General features: G+C 34.7%; 1 protein-coding gene across 1 annotated transcript in view; it reads left to right on the top strand.

The window, feature by feature from the left end:
• The first annotated feature begins 152 nt into the window (after positions 1-152).
• Positions 153-18425, top strand: part of ZMYND8 (zinc finger MYND-type containing 8) — an 80287-nt gene continuing 62014 nt past the window's right edge. The window contains exons 1-3 of the mRNA XM_084537845.1: positions 153-296; positions 1620-1828; positions 2531-2669. Coding sequence (XP_084393971.1) covers positions 2665-2669 — 5 coding nt within the window. The 5' untranslated portion in view covers positions 153-296; positions 1620-1828; positions 2531-2664. The remainder of the gene's footprint in view (positions 297-1619; positions 1829-2530; positions 2670-18425) is intronic.

Raw genomic sequence — 18425 nt, 5'->3', positions numbered from 1 at the left:
GTGACAAGGGCTCCTGCCAATCCCACACGTGGGTGGGTGGAGCTTGGGCGGGGGACGGGAGCGGCTGGGAGCTGAGGAGGTTCCCGCCGTTGTGGGGAGCCTCGCGCGCTCGGCTCTCCTCCCGAGGCTGAGGAACAGAAACCTTCCCTGCAGCGGCTCCGCTGCCTCCCGTCTGGAGAACAGTCGTGATTCTTCACCCCTCGTTAGGCAAAAGATGTTGAGAAGTCCCTTCATTTCCTTTTTTTATTCCACTCTCACTATGAAGTGGAGAGAGAACAGATTCGTGGTGTTCTGAGGTGTTAAAAATTTGTGTATCTGCTGGTTCTATGTGGAATTTAGTGGGAAAAATGGAGCAATTTATCAGAAATAAAAATCAGTTGGGGAGAAGGCCAAGGGACAAGTAAGGCCTCAGACAGAAGAGGAAAAAGGGAAAATCAAGTTGTGCCTGGCCTCAACTGGCTTTAGGGAGGGCAAGACTCAGCTGGATCCAGTTGCCAAAATTGCACCTAAAATTTGGTTCCCCTGTAAAGCTATTTTGGCTACCTGTTGGTTATTAAATGTTTAATGCTTCCCTAAACAGTTTTGAAGTATATATGCTAGAGTCTGCTTTCTGTTAAATGTTATGCTGCTGAGCTTGGCTATGCTCCTATTCCTTTTCCCACCTCTATTTTGAGTTTCAGACTAATGTTTTCAGAAACTGGATTTTATATATTATTTTAAGAATTGCTAAAGAGCAATTGTACAGCGAAAATATGCTGCTGTGCATGTTCTTCTCCTCAGCTGAAGAGACATATTCGAAATAAAATACTTCTAGTTATTTTTTTTACAGTGGTTAATTTTTGATGAAAAATGTAAAATAAAATTGAAAGAATGTCATAATTACTTAGCATAATTGCAGTTTGTTTGTTTTTTAGCTACAAAAATTAGTCATATTTCAAAATAATTTCTTCTCCCTGGAACGTCCAAAAGAAAGAGGCAAATAATGATAAATAGAAATTGAAACCAAAAAAACACAAACTTGGTTTATGATTTTATAACCCAGAATATACTAATCTCATTAAAAACATTAGTATTCTTTTTGTACTGAAGCAGAGTGCACAAGCTAATTTTATTTTTTTTTCCCCTAGGAATACGATTTTCTAAAAGATCAGTATCTTTAAGGCCTTAAGAATTGTTCTATACCTGTATAGCTTCTAGATTTGTAGCTTTGTAGATAATTTACTTTTAACATAAAGTTCAGCTCTCATGCTGAAGTTGTAAACAAGCACTAGAGTTTGAATTTATCACTTACTAGTCTCTTACGTACATGTATGCTTTCTGTAGGAGAAAGTAAGTTTTAATATTTTAATCAAGTTTAAAATTTATAGTTAGTAATTTTACTATTTTAGATCAATGAATGGCAAGGAAGGTTTAGATCATGAGCTATAATGAGATAATAAGGTATGATGATTAAAGTAATATTAAGCTAGCGTTCAAGTTCATACCACAAGAGCTATCTAGTAAGATATATATATATATTGTTTTTTAAAATAGACATATGCTGTGTGCTTAAGAGGATATCACTGTTGTCTACCATGTTCATTTTGATTAACAAAAGCCTTAAAACTATTCTTTTGCAGTAAAACATTGTGTATGGGATGCAAGAAAAATCAAGACGTAATGTTGCAGGCTGCCATTTTACTCCTTAGAACCTGTGGTCAAGTTTTCTTCTTCTTTTCTGAAATTTGATGACAGGGTCATGTTCAAGCAGTGAAGTGACCCCTTCTACCTATTACAAGTATGCTGTTTTCAGTAGATCTCTAAAGTGCTGAAGTCTTGTCTTTGGCATGTAAGTAAATCTTATTTCTTAAAGTACTGTACATACGTGTTTTTTTTGTTTTTTTTTTTTTTTTTTTGTTTTTGTTTTTTTTTTTATAAAAAAAAAAAAAAAGAGATAGGGAGAGACAAAATAAACCCTATATTTCTGTTGCTTGCAAGTAGTTTTCTGAGGTACATTTCCAGAATTTGTTATTTAGTATTTGGAAACTGAGATAACTGTTTGGGCCTGCATACCAACAACCCACTTATTTTTCTGGCTACTAACTTTCCTGCCTGGTTTATAATTCTGTGTTTTTGTTGTTTGAACGATTGAGTCCCAGGTTTAAGGACCCAAGATTTCTTTACATCTTTGATTCCACAATTCTATGTTATACGTGGGCACATATCAAATACAGCTCACCTTGTCATTTTGAATGTCCTACCCTTTAAACAAATGAGTTTTGCAAACATAGTTATTTTTAGATGATTTTTTCCATTAAATGAGTAAAAAAAAACAAAAACAGCCTCTCGTTAAGAAAAGATTATGGTCTAGCCTTTCCGCTTTTCTGTTGATTTATCATTTTATTTATCTAGTAAAGGAATTAAACAGAAAATTATTAGCCAGCTAGCTTGAGAACAGCTGCACAGGATTTGATACTTAGTCTCCTCTGAAGTTTTGTTGATTTGTTTTTCTAGTATCTAGAAAGCAGAATGAAATTAATGTATTTTGCAGAACTGTAGAAATCAACCTGAGATCTGCTTGCTCACGCAGAAGGAACTGAGAATGACTTCTTTATTTTATGCTTCAGTTAACTAAGATGATTTAATTCGGAATTTGAGAAAATTCAGAGAAAAAAAGGTATCATCATGTGGTAAGTAAGACAGTTAAAAAATCACAAATTAAATACATTAAAATTGGCTAAATGATTTCCTTTTGTGTTTGTGCGTTAAAAGACGATCCAAGACTGGGGTTTTTGGTACGGTGAGGAGGTGTTAGGAATTGTATAAACACAGAATAGCTAGAGACCTTTGCTAGCAGCATTTAGGATCTAAATAGACAAGATAGTTTCCCTGTGGGGAAGAACCATACCCCATAAGCATTGAGCAGTTCAGTGGCATAAAAATGTATTGATTCTATCCTTTGGGGTGTAGGGGACGAGAGAGTACCTAGGAAAGGACTAGCTGGGAAAAATGAGAGAAGAGAGATGTGCATTCTGTAAATCATGGAAGGAGTATAGTCAAATTTTGGACTGCCAGAGGTTTTTTGCCTTTTGCAAAAAAAAAAAAATAATAATAATCAAAAATTATTACCTTTATAAGTTAGAATCTACAGGTGATTTCTCTGCACAGTCTTCAGCTATAGTCACATGGCAAAAGGAAAGGAAGAATCATCTGGGTATGACTGAAGTGAGGATGATCTTCCTTGATCTGTCTGGGGCCCAGAAATACCTGAGGGCAAGGGACTAGTCTACTTGAACCAGTTTGCTGTCTGCCTGTTCTTAAGATACTGGTTTTACAAGACAAAGTAGAAAAAGATTAGGATTTCCAGTCTTTGCATTTGAAAAATATTCTCTTTATGCCAAGCATTTGCCTGCACAGAATCTAGTTGTTGGAAGTGAACAGAGTTCTACTGTAGTTTGAGAAGGAGAATGAGAGGTATAAAGTAAAATAAAGTGCAAGATACATACGTCAGGTGTTTTGATTTATTCTGTACCTAAAAGCAAAACTTAAACAGGATGTTCTTGTTTTACACAATTGGCATTTAATGCCAAACAAAATAAGACCCAGTAGCAACAAAATAATGATAATAATAATACATGTAAAAAGGTTAAATACTAGTAGCTGAGATTAAAATTACCAGAGCCTATTAATTGTCGTCCATTTGGGAATTAAGGAATTATCAGCTGAGCTAAGAAAGGAGTTTTTTCTGTCAGAGTATAATTTTTTTCATAAAAAAAAATAGTTTAGTGCTTTCCTCTGACATATAAGATCCAATCACTTCTGCAGACAGGGCTTTTAACTGGATGATTGATATGCTTCTGTATGGTATTTCTTGCTTCTCTTTCTACTTCTTAAGTGACTGTAAAGCAGGCTTCTACTTTGTAAGAACTAAAACTCAGCATTTAGTCTGCCTAAAAGTTTTACAAAAATGTAGCTTTGCAAAAAGGGGATACTATTGTGTACCATTAAGTGTACTCTAGTGAATTTTGAGAGCTCAGCGCTACAGTTAGAGAGCAGTCTGCCTGTTTTTTGATGCTCTACAGTCTCTGAAATAAAGGAAACTGTGTTAATAATGTGCAGACTAGGTCATGTAATCGGGACAGGAAAGTGAAGAAAGAATGGATTTGTGTCTCAGCCCTATAATTAAAATACTCAATGGGAGTCATACATCAAAAAAACCCTTTACAATTAAACAACAGTTGAAGTCATTTTACTATAATATATAATTGAATAGTTATTGTAGAGCCTTAAGAAAGGCAGGAAACAAGCACTAGATTTTAGGTAGCAAGTAAGAGTGAAAAGCTATCTTGCTGTTTTGTAAAAACCAAAATCAGAAATTCAGTTCAATGTCTGCATCTGGTAATCAATTACTGGCTGTTATGCAATGATGTGCAATTTCTGAGGTGACTGATTGCAGTTTTTATTTAGAGTCTATTACGCAAATAAATACTCTACTTGCAGAGCAGGTGGAACAATTCCTGCATACATTAAAGCAGTAGTGCTTTCTTAAAAGACCATACTTCTAATACAAGCTCCTACATCTCTCTGGCTTTACACCACCTTTTGTTTCATTCCAAGGATGGTTCTTTCTTTCAACCTGCAAATCCCATTACAGTCCAACATTACATCTTCGAAGGCTATCTACTAGGTGCTGAACTGACTGCAAACTAGTTTATAACACTATATTTAGAAAGTCAAGTGTAGGGTTGTTTTTTTTTTGTCATAAGATTTTCTAGAAAGACAGGAGCAATTGAATTAAAAATAGAATGATTGGTTTAAGGGGAGGTTATTTAGGAGACCCACATTATAGTTTTAATTTAAATTTATTTTCTGTTACTATATTGACTGTACACCAAAAAGATAGTGATGGAATGATCTTTCAAATCACAAAGAAAATGCAATTATCAATGGGGTTTCAGTAACACCCTTAAGTTAAAAACACTTATTTATAAAACGTTATCATACTGTTGTAGCTTGGTATGAAGATGATTTTGACATTTAGATGCTTAAGTATTATGTATTTATGCTGAAGGTATCTGTTTGTTGGTATTTGTTGGATCGTTTTTCTTTACAAGGTATTTTAGAATTTTTTATAGTTGAACAGAAATAGAGCAATTGAAAGGATTTCACTATGTAATGTAGTTAAGTAGATTCTCCAGATACTGCCAAATTCTTGTTTAAATAGACTGCTTTAATATACATCTAAAAAGTCAGCCCTGTACATTAGTTGATGTGGGTTTTACAACCCCATCAGGGTTTTTAGCGCATATCATATATATATACAGGGCACTAAACCTGCATTGTTTTACATTTATTTATTTACCTTGTAAAACAGCAATCATTGAATCATCCAGTATATACAATATAATTACTTATTTCCACAAACACCTTTTTGCACTTATGTGCTATTTCCCATGTAATGTGCTTCCCCCTACACATGGAGTTTGTAGATCTCAATATGCTCTTCTTCAAAGAACAGCTTTCAAGGTCACCAACTGATTAAAATTCTTATATTAAAAGTGTTTTGTCAGAAATGACATTCCAGAAAACAGAAAATGTAAACATTTAATTAATGTTATATTGTCAAAGTAATATGTGCTTCTTCTGCAGCTTGGATAACGATAATAAACTAATAACTTAGGTTTTCGGGCTTTTTTGTTTTTGGCCATGTCTGGGGCAGATTTAACTCCATACAAAATTATTTCAGGGAAAGTTTAAGATAAAAGCTTTTAAATGATTTCCAGCAAACACTTCTCATTTGCATCTGACTTTGTGAAATATTTATTATTATTATTATGACTGTCTTTGTAATAATTATTTCCTTTTCCTCCCTGATAGACTAATAATATGGCAGTAACACCCCCCCCCCAAAAAAAAAAAATTGCACTTCATACTTATTTTCCTGATTTTAAAAAATATTTTTAAAAAATTGTTTAAATTTTAAATTATTTATTTAAAATATTTTAAGAAAATATTTTAAAAAATATTTTTAAAATAAAAAAGAATAAAAATAATATATTCACATGCAGTATACACACTTGTACTAGAGGCAGGTTGTCATCTGAAATAATTACCACTATAATATATAGAGACTGCACAATGATCCTATAATTGGTATTAGTTCAAGAGTAAGTTTTTTCTCTCTGTGTTTTCACCTGAGATAAACTGAATTATTTGTTGTATCACATTTTTTTCCTGAACAAAAATAAAAATTGCCACTAAAACATAAATAGGAATGGAAGTACAGGTCAGACCTATTCTTTGACTTTATTGCTAGAAAAGAACACTTATGTTACAGGCTCGCTTTACCTGAATGTTAACTTTAAGGAGGATTTAGACTGTGTCAGTACAGAACCAAAAACATACTTGTTTTGCAAAACACAAAAAAAATCTGTCTGAAAGTGATCCCAGGAAGTCTGTAGACGAACCTCTTATTCAAAGTGTGATGAAGTTGTGAGGTCAGACTCCGCATGCACACACCCCAAAACAAAACAAAACCACAAAGGTAGGCCAGCAGTGATGTTCAGCCAGGCCTTCATAAATCAACTAACAAGAACAATGTGAATGAGCCATGACCATTTCTTAGCAGTCATCTCTGTTTACCTTTGGGAGGCTGAAGGCCATGAAAACCTGCAGGGCTTTTAACAGAACCAAAAAACATGTTACTTTGTATTTAGACATTGTATTAATTGAAATTTTGGCACCAAAATCTCTGTGTATTTCAAATAAGCACCATTCAACCTGGCTTATAAGGCTGTGTTATAAATCACAGCCAAGCTGATGGACATGCTTCTAGAATGCTTTAGTTAGCTAAACTCCCTATTATTAGCCTTATTTCCAAAGAAGCCTTTGTTTAATCTTGATGCAAGTTTATTTTCATGCCTACAGAATGCATGCCTGTATGCTCTTGTGCTAACATCACTGTACAAAAACAACATATTTTACTTGTTACAGAACAGTCCTTGAAACTGAAACCTTAATTCTGTTCCAGATATCTTTCAAGCCCATTAACTTTTGATACCTGATGTTGTCTAATTTTGTTATTTTGGCTTGAAGGTAGCGTACAGCTTAACCAAGGAATGAAAAGGCTCGTGTTTTGTCAGGCTTTTTCCCGCAACTTGTGATTCATCAAGAAGTCATAAAAACAGAAATCAGATGAAGAAATATTGCACAATTTCAAGATTCTTTGGGGTGTTGATGCTCAAAAGGAAGAGAGAATGCATGTGCTTTTTTTCAACCAAAATATAAAATTGTTTTATATTCCAAGGAGATCACTTGGGTCTGAGTAACACGGAATTTACCTTGTCATTTACAAGGGGAAAGTATTTTATTCTCCTTTCCATGTTTTTACCATTTGTTAAATGGGCAGAATAATGCTTTATAAAGTGTTTTGTATTAAAAATGTATTGAGAGTTGCAAAGTGGTAACAGTAATACAAGAAAACAGACTAATGAAAAATAAAAAAGAGACTCCTGGTTGGAAAAGCTCTTCCAGATCCATTTAATATTTCTGTCAATTTAACATTTTTATTAACTGCTGTTTTCACTACTTACTGAATAGATGCAAGAAGGACTTAGATACATTAATAATTTTTAATTTGCCTAGAACAGATTTTATTGTCTTTGAAAGAGTATAATTTCCATGCATTGTAAAAACAGATGAATGTCCTGGGTGAAACTCTAGCCTCACTGGAGTTAATAGGACCTGGATTTCACCCTAGGGTTTTATGTAATAAGCTATTAAACTGACATTTCAATAGATGACCCTACAATGCAAAGACTAATATTTCATTCATGAATTAATACGTTAAGTAGTCTGTCAAGGAAAAACTAATGACTAGAAATAATTGAAACTGAAAATATGCCCCTCCCCCCCCCCCCCCCCAATCTGGTTTCTTTATCTTTTATGTGTGTGGATAAACTACCTTAATTTTTCTAGCATTTTAAAGATTGTCCTACCCAAGTCAATATTTATAAATATATATTATGCTTTCTTTGAAATCTCCTGAGCTAGTGTCTATGTAGCAGTGTGCCAACATATTACACTGGAGTTGCTTAGATGGGGAATCATCTAGCAGCAAATCTCCTAAAATGGGTTAAAAAATAAAGATTTCATTGTTGACCCTTACAACCACTGAAAGTGCAATAAAACACAAAGTTTTGAAGGGACTTTAGAGGAGATTTTTTTTTTTTCTCCTGGATTTATTGTCATGATTTACTACTATTTGTAATACAAATCTATTTATTTGACATTATTGCAAACTATGAGGCTGAGATCACACAAATGAAATTTCACAATTGAGCCTGGGCAGGGCAGATAATAACAGCGAAGTGCTAGATGCAGAGAAACCTTTCTCTTTCACAAACTGCTTTTTTTTTTTTTTCTTATTAGATTTTATCCTATAATAAGGAATATTTTGTCACAGCTGTTGACCAATCATATATTCTGTATAAGCATCTGTTCTTACTCTCCATTAATAATAGCATCATCTCTCTTCTGTGCAGTAGTCACACCAATTAAGCGTTAAAGAAAAAATGAGAATTAGTAGGTAGACACCGTATAGATGTAGTGTTCTTATAAATATAACTAGTATAATTTGTATAACCTAAACCACAAAAGAAAATATGGACAAAAATAATACAGACGTTTCTGTCCAAGACCAGCTTTCTTGTCACTGTAACAGTATCAAAAAGCAAGAACTTAACTAAAATAAAGCTCTGTTCCTTTTTTCACCACAAAACCTACTATCAAATTAGCTTTTCCCAGCTTAATTGCTTACTCTAACAGACAGAGAGGTATTAATGTTAGGAAGAAATATTTCCTGATCACAAACCAGTGAAAGGTGCACTATTTCAGTGACTGGAAAAGTGTTAGGGGTGTGCTAGGTGCATGTAGAAGTGATTGTGACTATGCTTCTGTGGTTTAATGATGTGTAATTTCAAATGTATTAGTGGAGCATGGTACAAGAGGTGCTTGTTATGGCTTCCTTTGTATGCATTTTAGAATTTCATAAGGAATTTTATAATATTATTAATTATCAAAAATCTTCTTCATCTGCTTTATGTTTCTTTCTTCCTCTACTCATGTTGAGAAGATTAGTCTGTTATGAATTTTTTTGTTGTTGTTGTTTATATGGTAACCATATAAAACTATTTAATTGAAGAGATTAATGAAGCATCAATAAAGACATCTCTTTGTAAGAAGTAGCATTGTATAAAATTTCACAAATTGGCTATAGTAGTTTGAACCAGGTGAGGTAATGGGAACTTCTATAAATTTTTATCCATCTGTCTGAATACATTAATTCTGACTGTTCTGTACAGCCTGTACAGGCATCTCTTCAGAGAGTGAAAACCTCAATTCCTTGATGTTCCAGTTGGCTGTTAACGAGCACCTCAACTAGACTTTCAAGTCAAGGACTTTTTCAAAGGGTGGGATTTGGATTCTTAAGTATAAATAACTTATGTAATTCTAAGTGCTTTCTGGGAGCTGAGATATCCTCCTGGGGCTCACATGTATGACATGGGGCTTAGCAGTGACTTTTGGCCTTGGGGAGTGGAAGCTAGAGGCCGCGTGGAATATCCTAGGACATCAGCATTGCTAGATGTCTCTGTAGTTATCTGAATTATTCTGTTGATGCAGGAAGATTTGGGCAGAGAGGAGTGACGGACTAAGTAAAATACTTCAGATTTTTAATTACAGAACTGAGAAGCTCTCTTATGCTGCTTGAGCTGACAAATGGAGAGGTTCATTTCTGAAGCACTGTATCGTTCTACTTGGAAAAGTTAACTGAAATGGTTTGCAGTATAGCTCTTCTCTATTGTTTTAGCTGGCAAAACAGTGCCATCATGCCATCCAGAGGAGGAGGAGGATTTTTACTAATGTATATGTGTTGCATGGGTATTTTCTCAATAAGAATTTCTGAGAGTTAGTTTGATTTACATTTTGTTTAAATGGTGTGTTATCAAAGTAAGGAGGTTTCTTTTCATTATCAGGAAAAAAAAATCTTTAAAAAATGTCAGGGAAACCAGAGGTCGAGAAAATGTGATTGGAAGTTCTCCTCTCACAAAGCACATTGTGTGTGGCATTTTTAGGTGAATTACTTCTGTAAGTCTGTTTGCTTACTGCAGAGAACGCAGATATTCTGAGCTGGGCCATTATGTCCTTTCTGGGTTAACTTGTAAAACAGAATACAGCGATACATAGAATAAAACAATGTGTGATTGACATGTGACTTGAAACAAATACACTTTTTCCCCTATTTTGAAAGATATATGGGTATATATGGCATTGAGAATGAATGACGTTCTGGTTGCAACTGATCACTTTTAATGTAGATATGAAAGCTCAGATAATCTGCTTTTTTTTTACTTAGTGTTATAAAAAATGAATTTAAATCAAACATATCAAAACAAAAAACCAAATGTACTTATTGCAAGACTACTAAATTCAAAACATCCTCCAGTGCTGACTGATTTCTGAAGAAATCTGGTCAAAATTTGTGATGAAATCATACATTTTTATTGAGGGCCTATATGCCTATGTTCTTCAGACAGTGTTGTCTTGAGCAGGTTGAGATCTTATGAATATATGTTTACGGGAATTATGTGAGTGTCCCCTGTTGGTGGTAGTTTCTTCCTTTTCCTGATGTGCTTTGGTAGAGAAGTCCCAGTTGCTTCAGTATTTTCTGTCTACTGCTGCACCATACAAGAACCAGTTTGTTTCCAGGTTTGTTTCTAGCCTTTGTCTATTTCACAAACAGAATTTTATCCATGGTTTACTAAGATTTGTTTACATATGTCTGGATGTCTAACTACAATTTATATACCAAAAACATATATGGACTGAGACTTCATAATGATTTCCAATGCTTTGCGTCAAGCTTGTTCGTCTTCCTGGAATTAAACTTACACATGAGGTATTTGATGTGGCTAGAGGAAGATTATGCCCTAGTATAAGGAAAGGTATGCAGACTCTTCAGTCTTCTCTTCCATTGAAGTGCAGGGCAACTTCAAAATGGTTCCACGCTTACCTCACTAAGAAATGACTGAACACTGCTGGCTGGGGCTGGTCTGGGGGCTCAGCATGGCAGCTGTGGGTGTAAGAGTCATGCAGGTCAGGATAGGATGGCTCAGCCTTAGTCTTGGCAGTGACACCAGCTTGGAGAAGGGTTTAAAGGTGCTCTTTAATTGCTTTTCTTCCTGCTGCTACAGCAGAGCAGCATGTACAACTAGATACGTGTCCCATGAGGAAAACCTAACCATCATATGGTCTGTGGTTATCAGGCAGACCAGAGGAGTCTGACAAAGTCTTGAAATGAAAATGAATACTGAATCCTATCACAAAAAAACAAGTTCTGAATAGCATTATTTTCTAGATAGGTGATTATTTGGCCATATTTATTTTTTCAGTGAAATAAATGAACACTAGGGGATGCTACATTTCTACCAAAGTTGGGAACAATGTAGGAAAAAATCTCTGAAATTATTACCATTTTCTTTGACACACATGGTGAGGGAAAGCAGCTTTTGGCCATTTGATATAGAAGGGTATTGTGTTGTAACACATCTGAGTAAGTAGAAGCAGATTGTGGTTTTTTATTCTTTACTAAAAGTCCAGGGAAGATGTCCTTTTTATTTATATATAAAGTTGTTTATTTTTGAATATTTTTCCTCATAGAAATATCCAGATCAGGATCCCATTTCAATAGGTTATGTGCAAAAGTAGGCAAAGAACATTTCAGATACACTACCTACAAAGCTGTTTAGTCCAGGGCTCCAGTTTAAGAAGCTGTCATTTGACAACAAACGTGCAACAGCATGCAGGTTTCAGGTCTTAATTGTTACAGGACAAGCCTGGCTGTTTCGCATGAAAACTTGTTTTTCCTTTAAATAATTCACATTGCTTTTAAGTGTTTATGAAAATTTCATAAAATAGAAATATTTAAATGCTGTTGAACAATTTTGTAAACTTATTGTATTTGACATAAGGAACAAATACATATAAAAATGTAAGTAGGTGATTATTTTTAATTAAAAAAAAAAATCCTAACAATAAGCAGGAACAACCTTAACTTCCAAAGAAATTGCTATTTAAAATTGCCTATTTTAGTATTTGTTTTACAAATCTTTGCAAATAGAAGCAATACTGAAGAGGATTTTTTAATTATTACATGAGTTAAGTAAGACCAGTTTTGTATATATTAGATTCTATATATATTTTAGATTACATTTATATTTTGATTTATTTAGATTATATATATTTTATATATATATATATTAGATATTAGCTGCCTTTTTTTTTTTTTTTCTGATAGCCCTGCCTTATGTGGCTATGTTATTCATTTTTTTTTTTTTTTTTTTTTTAAAAAAAAAAGGCATGATGCTTGCTCTTAGTTCATATAGTCTCTTTCTTCATTTCTGGGCTGTCAGAAAAAAATGTTAGTGTCAATTTTTGGGTGCACTCCAAAAAGCTGGTAGTATTCTATGCTATCCTTCCATCAAGATCTAAGTTTTTATAAAAAAAAAAAAAAAAGCATACACATGTAAATAAACTCAAATGTTCACTGCAAATATACTGTGATTTTTTGTTTGTTTTATATTATTTTTATTTTTAATATAGATTCTTGTGGAGAAAAAATGGGGAAAAAAAAAGACCAAACACTGTAAGGTTCCTTTTACTCACACGAATGCAAAGAACTAAGCTCACACAAAACTGTGGATAGTGGCAAGGGCTATGGGAGAGATTTTTATCATTGAGAAGTCAAAGCACAGAAAGTTCAGAGAACTGTCAAGTATCTGTGTAATTTTCTTTTCGTAGCAGTGTCTTTTGGGGAACAGAGGGGGCAGTACAGACAACGTGATCTAACCACCCCCAGTTGTTGAAAGGGACAACCTTCAGTCACTATTGGTGGATGCAGAATCTAACCTTGCTGTTGGATTCAGTTTCCTGCAAACTGAGCAAACAGAACTGTCTCACTCCTCGCTTATACAAACAGAAGATCCAGTGTGATGGAAGGAGTTGGAATAAGTGGTTGGGAATGAGGTTGGGAGTAATAGAACCTGTTCAGTGTTGGTAAGCTCCTACATAATAATGATCTTGTTTCATTAAATTCTAAAGCATTATTTGGGAGCCAAGCCCTAAACATATGTGCAAATAATGTCTCTGGTTTGATAAATTTGCAGTTCAAAAAGTGTATTCATCCTTGTGAATTAGCTCTTGTAGGTGAGGTTTACAATCATGTAACTACTGGAGTAGAACTACAGATAATCTGTATCCATGTTAGACCATTTTGGTGGTCTAAGTCACAAACGTTTCGTTTGTCAGTCTTTATGTAGCTCATATAATTTATCTTAAATTGTAGGTATTTCTATCTTAATAGAATTGTTGGCACAGTTTTACCTTTTATATTTTTATTGTTGCTTTTTTTCTGTTATCATATGAAGATGAACAAAAATGCACTGTAAATTAGAACTTAATTATAACAGCTAGCAAATAATGTTTAATTTTCCTGATCTTTTTTTTTTCTTTCTTAAAATGTTTGCTATTGTCCAGAACTGGCTGTTGTTTCAAAATATTCTTACATCCCTTGAAAGAAGGAGTAGTTATATCTGAATGCAGATATTTAGGAGATTAACAATGCAGGACTGGAATCCAAGGTGCTTTTAAGAGAAATACAGCTGAGGGATGGAGAGAAGGACAATAAAACAAGGGTCACAGTACTAATTTTATCCTCCAACAGTCTATGAATGGATGTTGTATAGAGTTGCTTAAGAAACAATTTCAGAAATTTCTTTTTCCACTTCTGCAATATCTTGGTATTTCCTGGATATCTAATGACACTCTGAAATGCAGAGTAATATCACAACTTGTTTTCGAGCATGCATTGTGCTGTTACATTCCAGCAAATGTTTAAAAGTGAGGATTAGGCAAGACCATTGTACAATAAGTCAGAATAATGCTTTATAAAGAGGTAAACTGACATTTTGCTTGAGTTCTTCTTGGGCCTATTGTAACTTAAACACAGAAATAAATACATTTCCCTTATACTTTCATTCTGTGGTTCCTCATGTGGTTGAAATGTTGCATACAGTCTCATTTTTGAATCCCTTACATCTGACATCTGTTCACTCTAATGTTATGTGAGGGTTTGTTGGTTTAGGAAAAAAAAAAGTGTAGTGAAGCTCATTTAGTGAAAAAGCTTGCAGACTAGTCTTATAATAGTTAAGACTTACTTGTATACCTAATTAACACACACACTTGGGTTTTATTATGTTATTGGCAAACAGAATAAATACAGCTTGATTTCTTCTGCTCTTTCAGAATTATGTTCTTTGATGTGGGTATACATTTCCTTACAGTAATACCCTTTTTGAAACAACTTTACAGTGGCGTTAATTCAGTCAAGTCCTCATACCTGTCACCTGATAAGGAGGGCTTAGTTGACATTGTCTGCAAGTCCAACAGTGCATGAAAAATAACAATCTGTAAAAGTTCTAAAATTAATTCAACTCTTTATGGAGATGTTAATTACTGTGAGTGAAATATGTGCTGATTATGGGCAAGTCTTTCACCTGGCTTCACAAGACAATGCCACAACTGGAAAAAAGTCTTGCTTCTTTTCAGAAATGTGGTTATATTTTAAAGGCTTTCTTTCCTCCTGCCCTTTCAGAAGGTTGAGGAGATGAGGACAGATCTGAAGTGTCATTTAGGCGTGAACAGAACATAGTTAATAATGTAAAAATGTAGATCCAGTGCTTCAGCATGTAGTTTCACAAAAATTTCTTTTGGTCATAATGATTCTTTAAATTATCTCAAGCTGCTCACTCCTGTCCTCTTAGTCATGCCCCTACATGTACTATTGCAGCAACATAGTGAACTATTGTGAATTGGTGTTTTTCCTGGGTTAAAGTTAGCATAGTAAATATTGGATTCACTGATCCTGTTCTCCATGCAACCATACTGACAGTTCTGCAAGCAGCATGATTGAGCTGCCTGCTGTGGTTGTAAGGAATAAGGAGATGCTCAAGTTAGTACTTCTAATTTAAAAAAAAAAAAAAAAAAAAAAAAAAAAGTTGGTGAAACTATGCGTTAAGCTTTTGTGATAGGATTGAGCATTTGTGGTGGAAAAAGAAACTGCACTTGAAAGGCAAACTAGAAAAGTGAGATAAATATAGAAATTTGAATAAAGAGTCTTAAAACTTAAAAAGACTTAAAAAACTAAAAAACTTAAAAAAGACTAAAAAACTTAAAAGAGACTTAAAACTTGGCTTAAAACTGAAGCCAGCCTGCAAATTTACTGGATGGAATAGTACAGAATAGGTTCTAGGTAATAGTGATGCAGTTTAGACCTGCATTGGGCTGTGATGAAGTATATGTATAGGTGAGAGGAAAATGGCTGTGGTGACAGTATGCTTGCAATTCCATCCCTTTTAAATATTTGGTATGAGCTTTAGCTGATGGACTCCTATGTGAGATAATCATCTTGTATATAAAAAACAGGCCATCAAAACCAACAATAAAAACAAAACAACAACAACAACAAAAACCTCTTGTATCTAATGACAGAAGGGGAAAAAAAAAAGCCAATTTTATGATTTAAAATGTAAACCAAGCAGTTGCTGTGTGAAAAAATAAAATAAGAAGAAAAACTTAAACCATAGTAATGGGACTATGGTTTAGCGTTACCTAAAGTCTGTCCTAAATAATTCTTCCCTCGCAGTAGTGACTCCTCTGTTTTCCTGGGAAGGCCATGATATCAGAGTAAATGCTATATGCAGGATGTCTCGCACTTGGGCATTAGAACCCCTTGGTGAAACACAGACTTCTTTCAGGATTCTGTATGCAGTTCTCATGCAGGGTTTCTACATCCTGATACCCACAAGCCGTGCATGTGCAGTGAGTTGGGCTCATCACTGTGTTAGCACAGTCTGGCCATGATAAATTCACATGCACTCTGGTGTGGTTCAACTGCAAGATGGATATGCTTTAGGTCTGACATGCAGTATATCTGCATATGTCACGCAGCAGCTTTCCAGGTAACTAAAAAAAAAAAAGTATTTGGTTGCAGATCAAATGCAAAATAAATTATATCTGGTAGGCTTTCCTATAGAACATCCAATTAAACGTATACTAACAAAAATCCTGTTTTATATAAGATATCCAACAGCCCTACTCACAGCTGTTAAGTCTAATCTAGGGGTGAAAGAGATTAAATACATGGCCTTATGCCTTAAGATAACATAGGCCATAGCACCTCTTTTGAAATAGGTACAGCTGCTAAAACAAGGCTCATGGGTGTGGTTTTGTGTTTTGTTGTTGGTGTTTTTTTTTTTGATAAAGATGATTTTGGCAGATGATTGAACATTAATGGAGATTTTCTTTGGAAGCAAACGTACATGAGGCAGTAGTTAAAAAGGCTGTCAAAAGAAAATTTCATAATGCTCCAGACATTCAGTGCGTATTACAAACAAAATCAGAATTTTAATCCCTAGACAGTGATTTATCAGTGTCATCCACAAGTAACCTAAATCAAAAGTATGCAAAGATGTTATTCACCAGGACAAATGGAGTTCTCCAGCAGTACACCTTCTGGTGTAGTTGACAGAATTACCAGCCTTCTTAGGCAGGTTAATAAATTTAGCATCCAGCGTGATTCTAAAATTTCAGGAGCTGTCTTTCCAGATCTTGCTGGATTCTTTGTCAGCTGGCAGTCTTGTCCTCTGGTCTTTAAGCAGTTACTGATACTTGGGTAGATTCAGATTAAAGTGTAGAAGGGGGTGGGGAGAGGGGACTCTTAAAGGAAGGATGCTGAAGTACAATATTTCATGTTTCTAATCTAGAAATTAGCATTCTCAGTCAATGACTTGGAAATGCAGGATGAAGCTAAAAGCCCTTAAATGCAACGTCTTTCCCTTGTGTTTTGCTAATCCTTTGACAATATGACATTCTTCCTTTTGTGTATCTGTTCAAAATGTTATTTCTAAAGCTTCATCTTTTGTCCATCACCTATGTATTCCTTTCTGCCACTGATACTTTCACCCTACAGTACTTATTTTTTGGGGGACTGTGAATAACTGTCTGCTTCCTGTAGGGGCATATATCAAAACCCCTGCTTCTGTCACATAAAAAAGTTCTCTTCCTTGGTGGTGTGACTTATATACTGGAAAGCCTCATAAAAAATTATTTAGCAGTATAGTGTCTTAAAATGCATGTTTTTTTTTCTTTCTTTTTAACAATGGTGTTTGATGTGTGCACTTTCTGGAGATTCAGCACAGTGGGCACAGTTCTTTGCAAAGAACTCTAAATATAGTAGGTTGCATTTCTAACATTGTTATCTTTAATTTCCTTTTGATTGTATCTGTGCTTTCCATCTTTCCCTTGGTTTCTCTCTTTAGCCTTTTTTTTTTTTTTTTTTTTTCCTGCATCACAGCCATGTTTTCCCTTAGCATCTCCAAAGCACTGAAAAGGACAAATACTAGCTAATCTCTCCGCCCTCTCTTCTGCTTTAACAAAGCTTTTAGCTTCCCCTGTCTCTCTCTTTTGTTTTCTTTTCCTTTCTCTTCCTTCCCTTCCCCCTCCAAAAAAAAATCACCACTCCTATGTAAAATAATCAGTCGCGCAGGACATGAGTTCATTGTAACTTAACAGACAGAATCTTCTGAGTTTTCCAGATGTACCTGTGTGTTGTTATACTGGGCTTGTATCTCCAGTTGTAAAGTGTATGTAGGGACAAGAAAACAAAGAGAAGGATATTTAATGCTTTTCCCTCCTGATTCCTGACGGAATTATTTTTTCTACTTTAATAGCATGTCTAATGGCTGAATGCAGTTGTCAGATTTACTTTCTACGTTTTCATCCTTGTTCTTGTTAATCACTGAGGGATTGTAAATGTTTCTTTTGCATTTGGGCCACCATTTTCTTGAATCAAGAGGATAGGACTCTAGGCCTTTTCTAAGACTGCTTCTGCTTCTGTCTGCTGCATGCTGTTTCTCTCCTATCAGTCCAAGTGTGTCAGTTTGTCAGTGTTCCCAGCCACCATCAGCGCTGCTGCATTCTCAGAGTCAGGTCTGGGTTAGCATAAGGCATGCACAAATTCAGTGTGTTAAGTTTTACTCCCTTGCTGTACTTCATTGGCATTAGGATATATATTTAATAAATAGAATAATATTGAAGTAGAGCAGTCAATTAATGAGCATCAATGTTAATGGCCAATAATCCTCTCTTACTTAGATATACTTCATAGATCAAAATTTGGATATTTGTGCGTTGGGGGCTGGTATCTCTGAGAGGCATAGAGCTTTAGGTATGCAATAAAAAAAATAAACTGATCTTGAATGATTTAAACTGTTAAAACTGATGCAAGTGTTCATTTGAATGTCATGCATTTCCAGTGCTTTCTTGCTGCT

The sequence above is a fragment of the Aythya ferina genome, assembly GCF_964211825.1.
Source record: "Aythya ferina genome assembly, chromosome: 16".
NCBI lineage: Eukaryota > Metazoa > Chordata > Aves > Anseriformes > Anatidae > Aythya > Aythya ferina.
The sequence above is the reverse complement of the archived record's forward strand: the minus strand, read 5'-3'. Positions and strand labels throughout refer to the sequence as shown.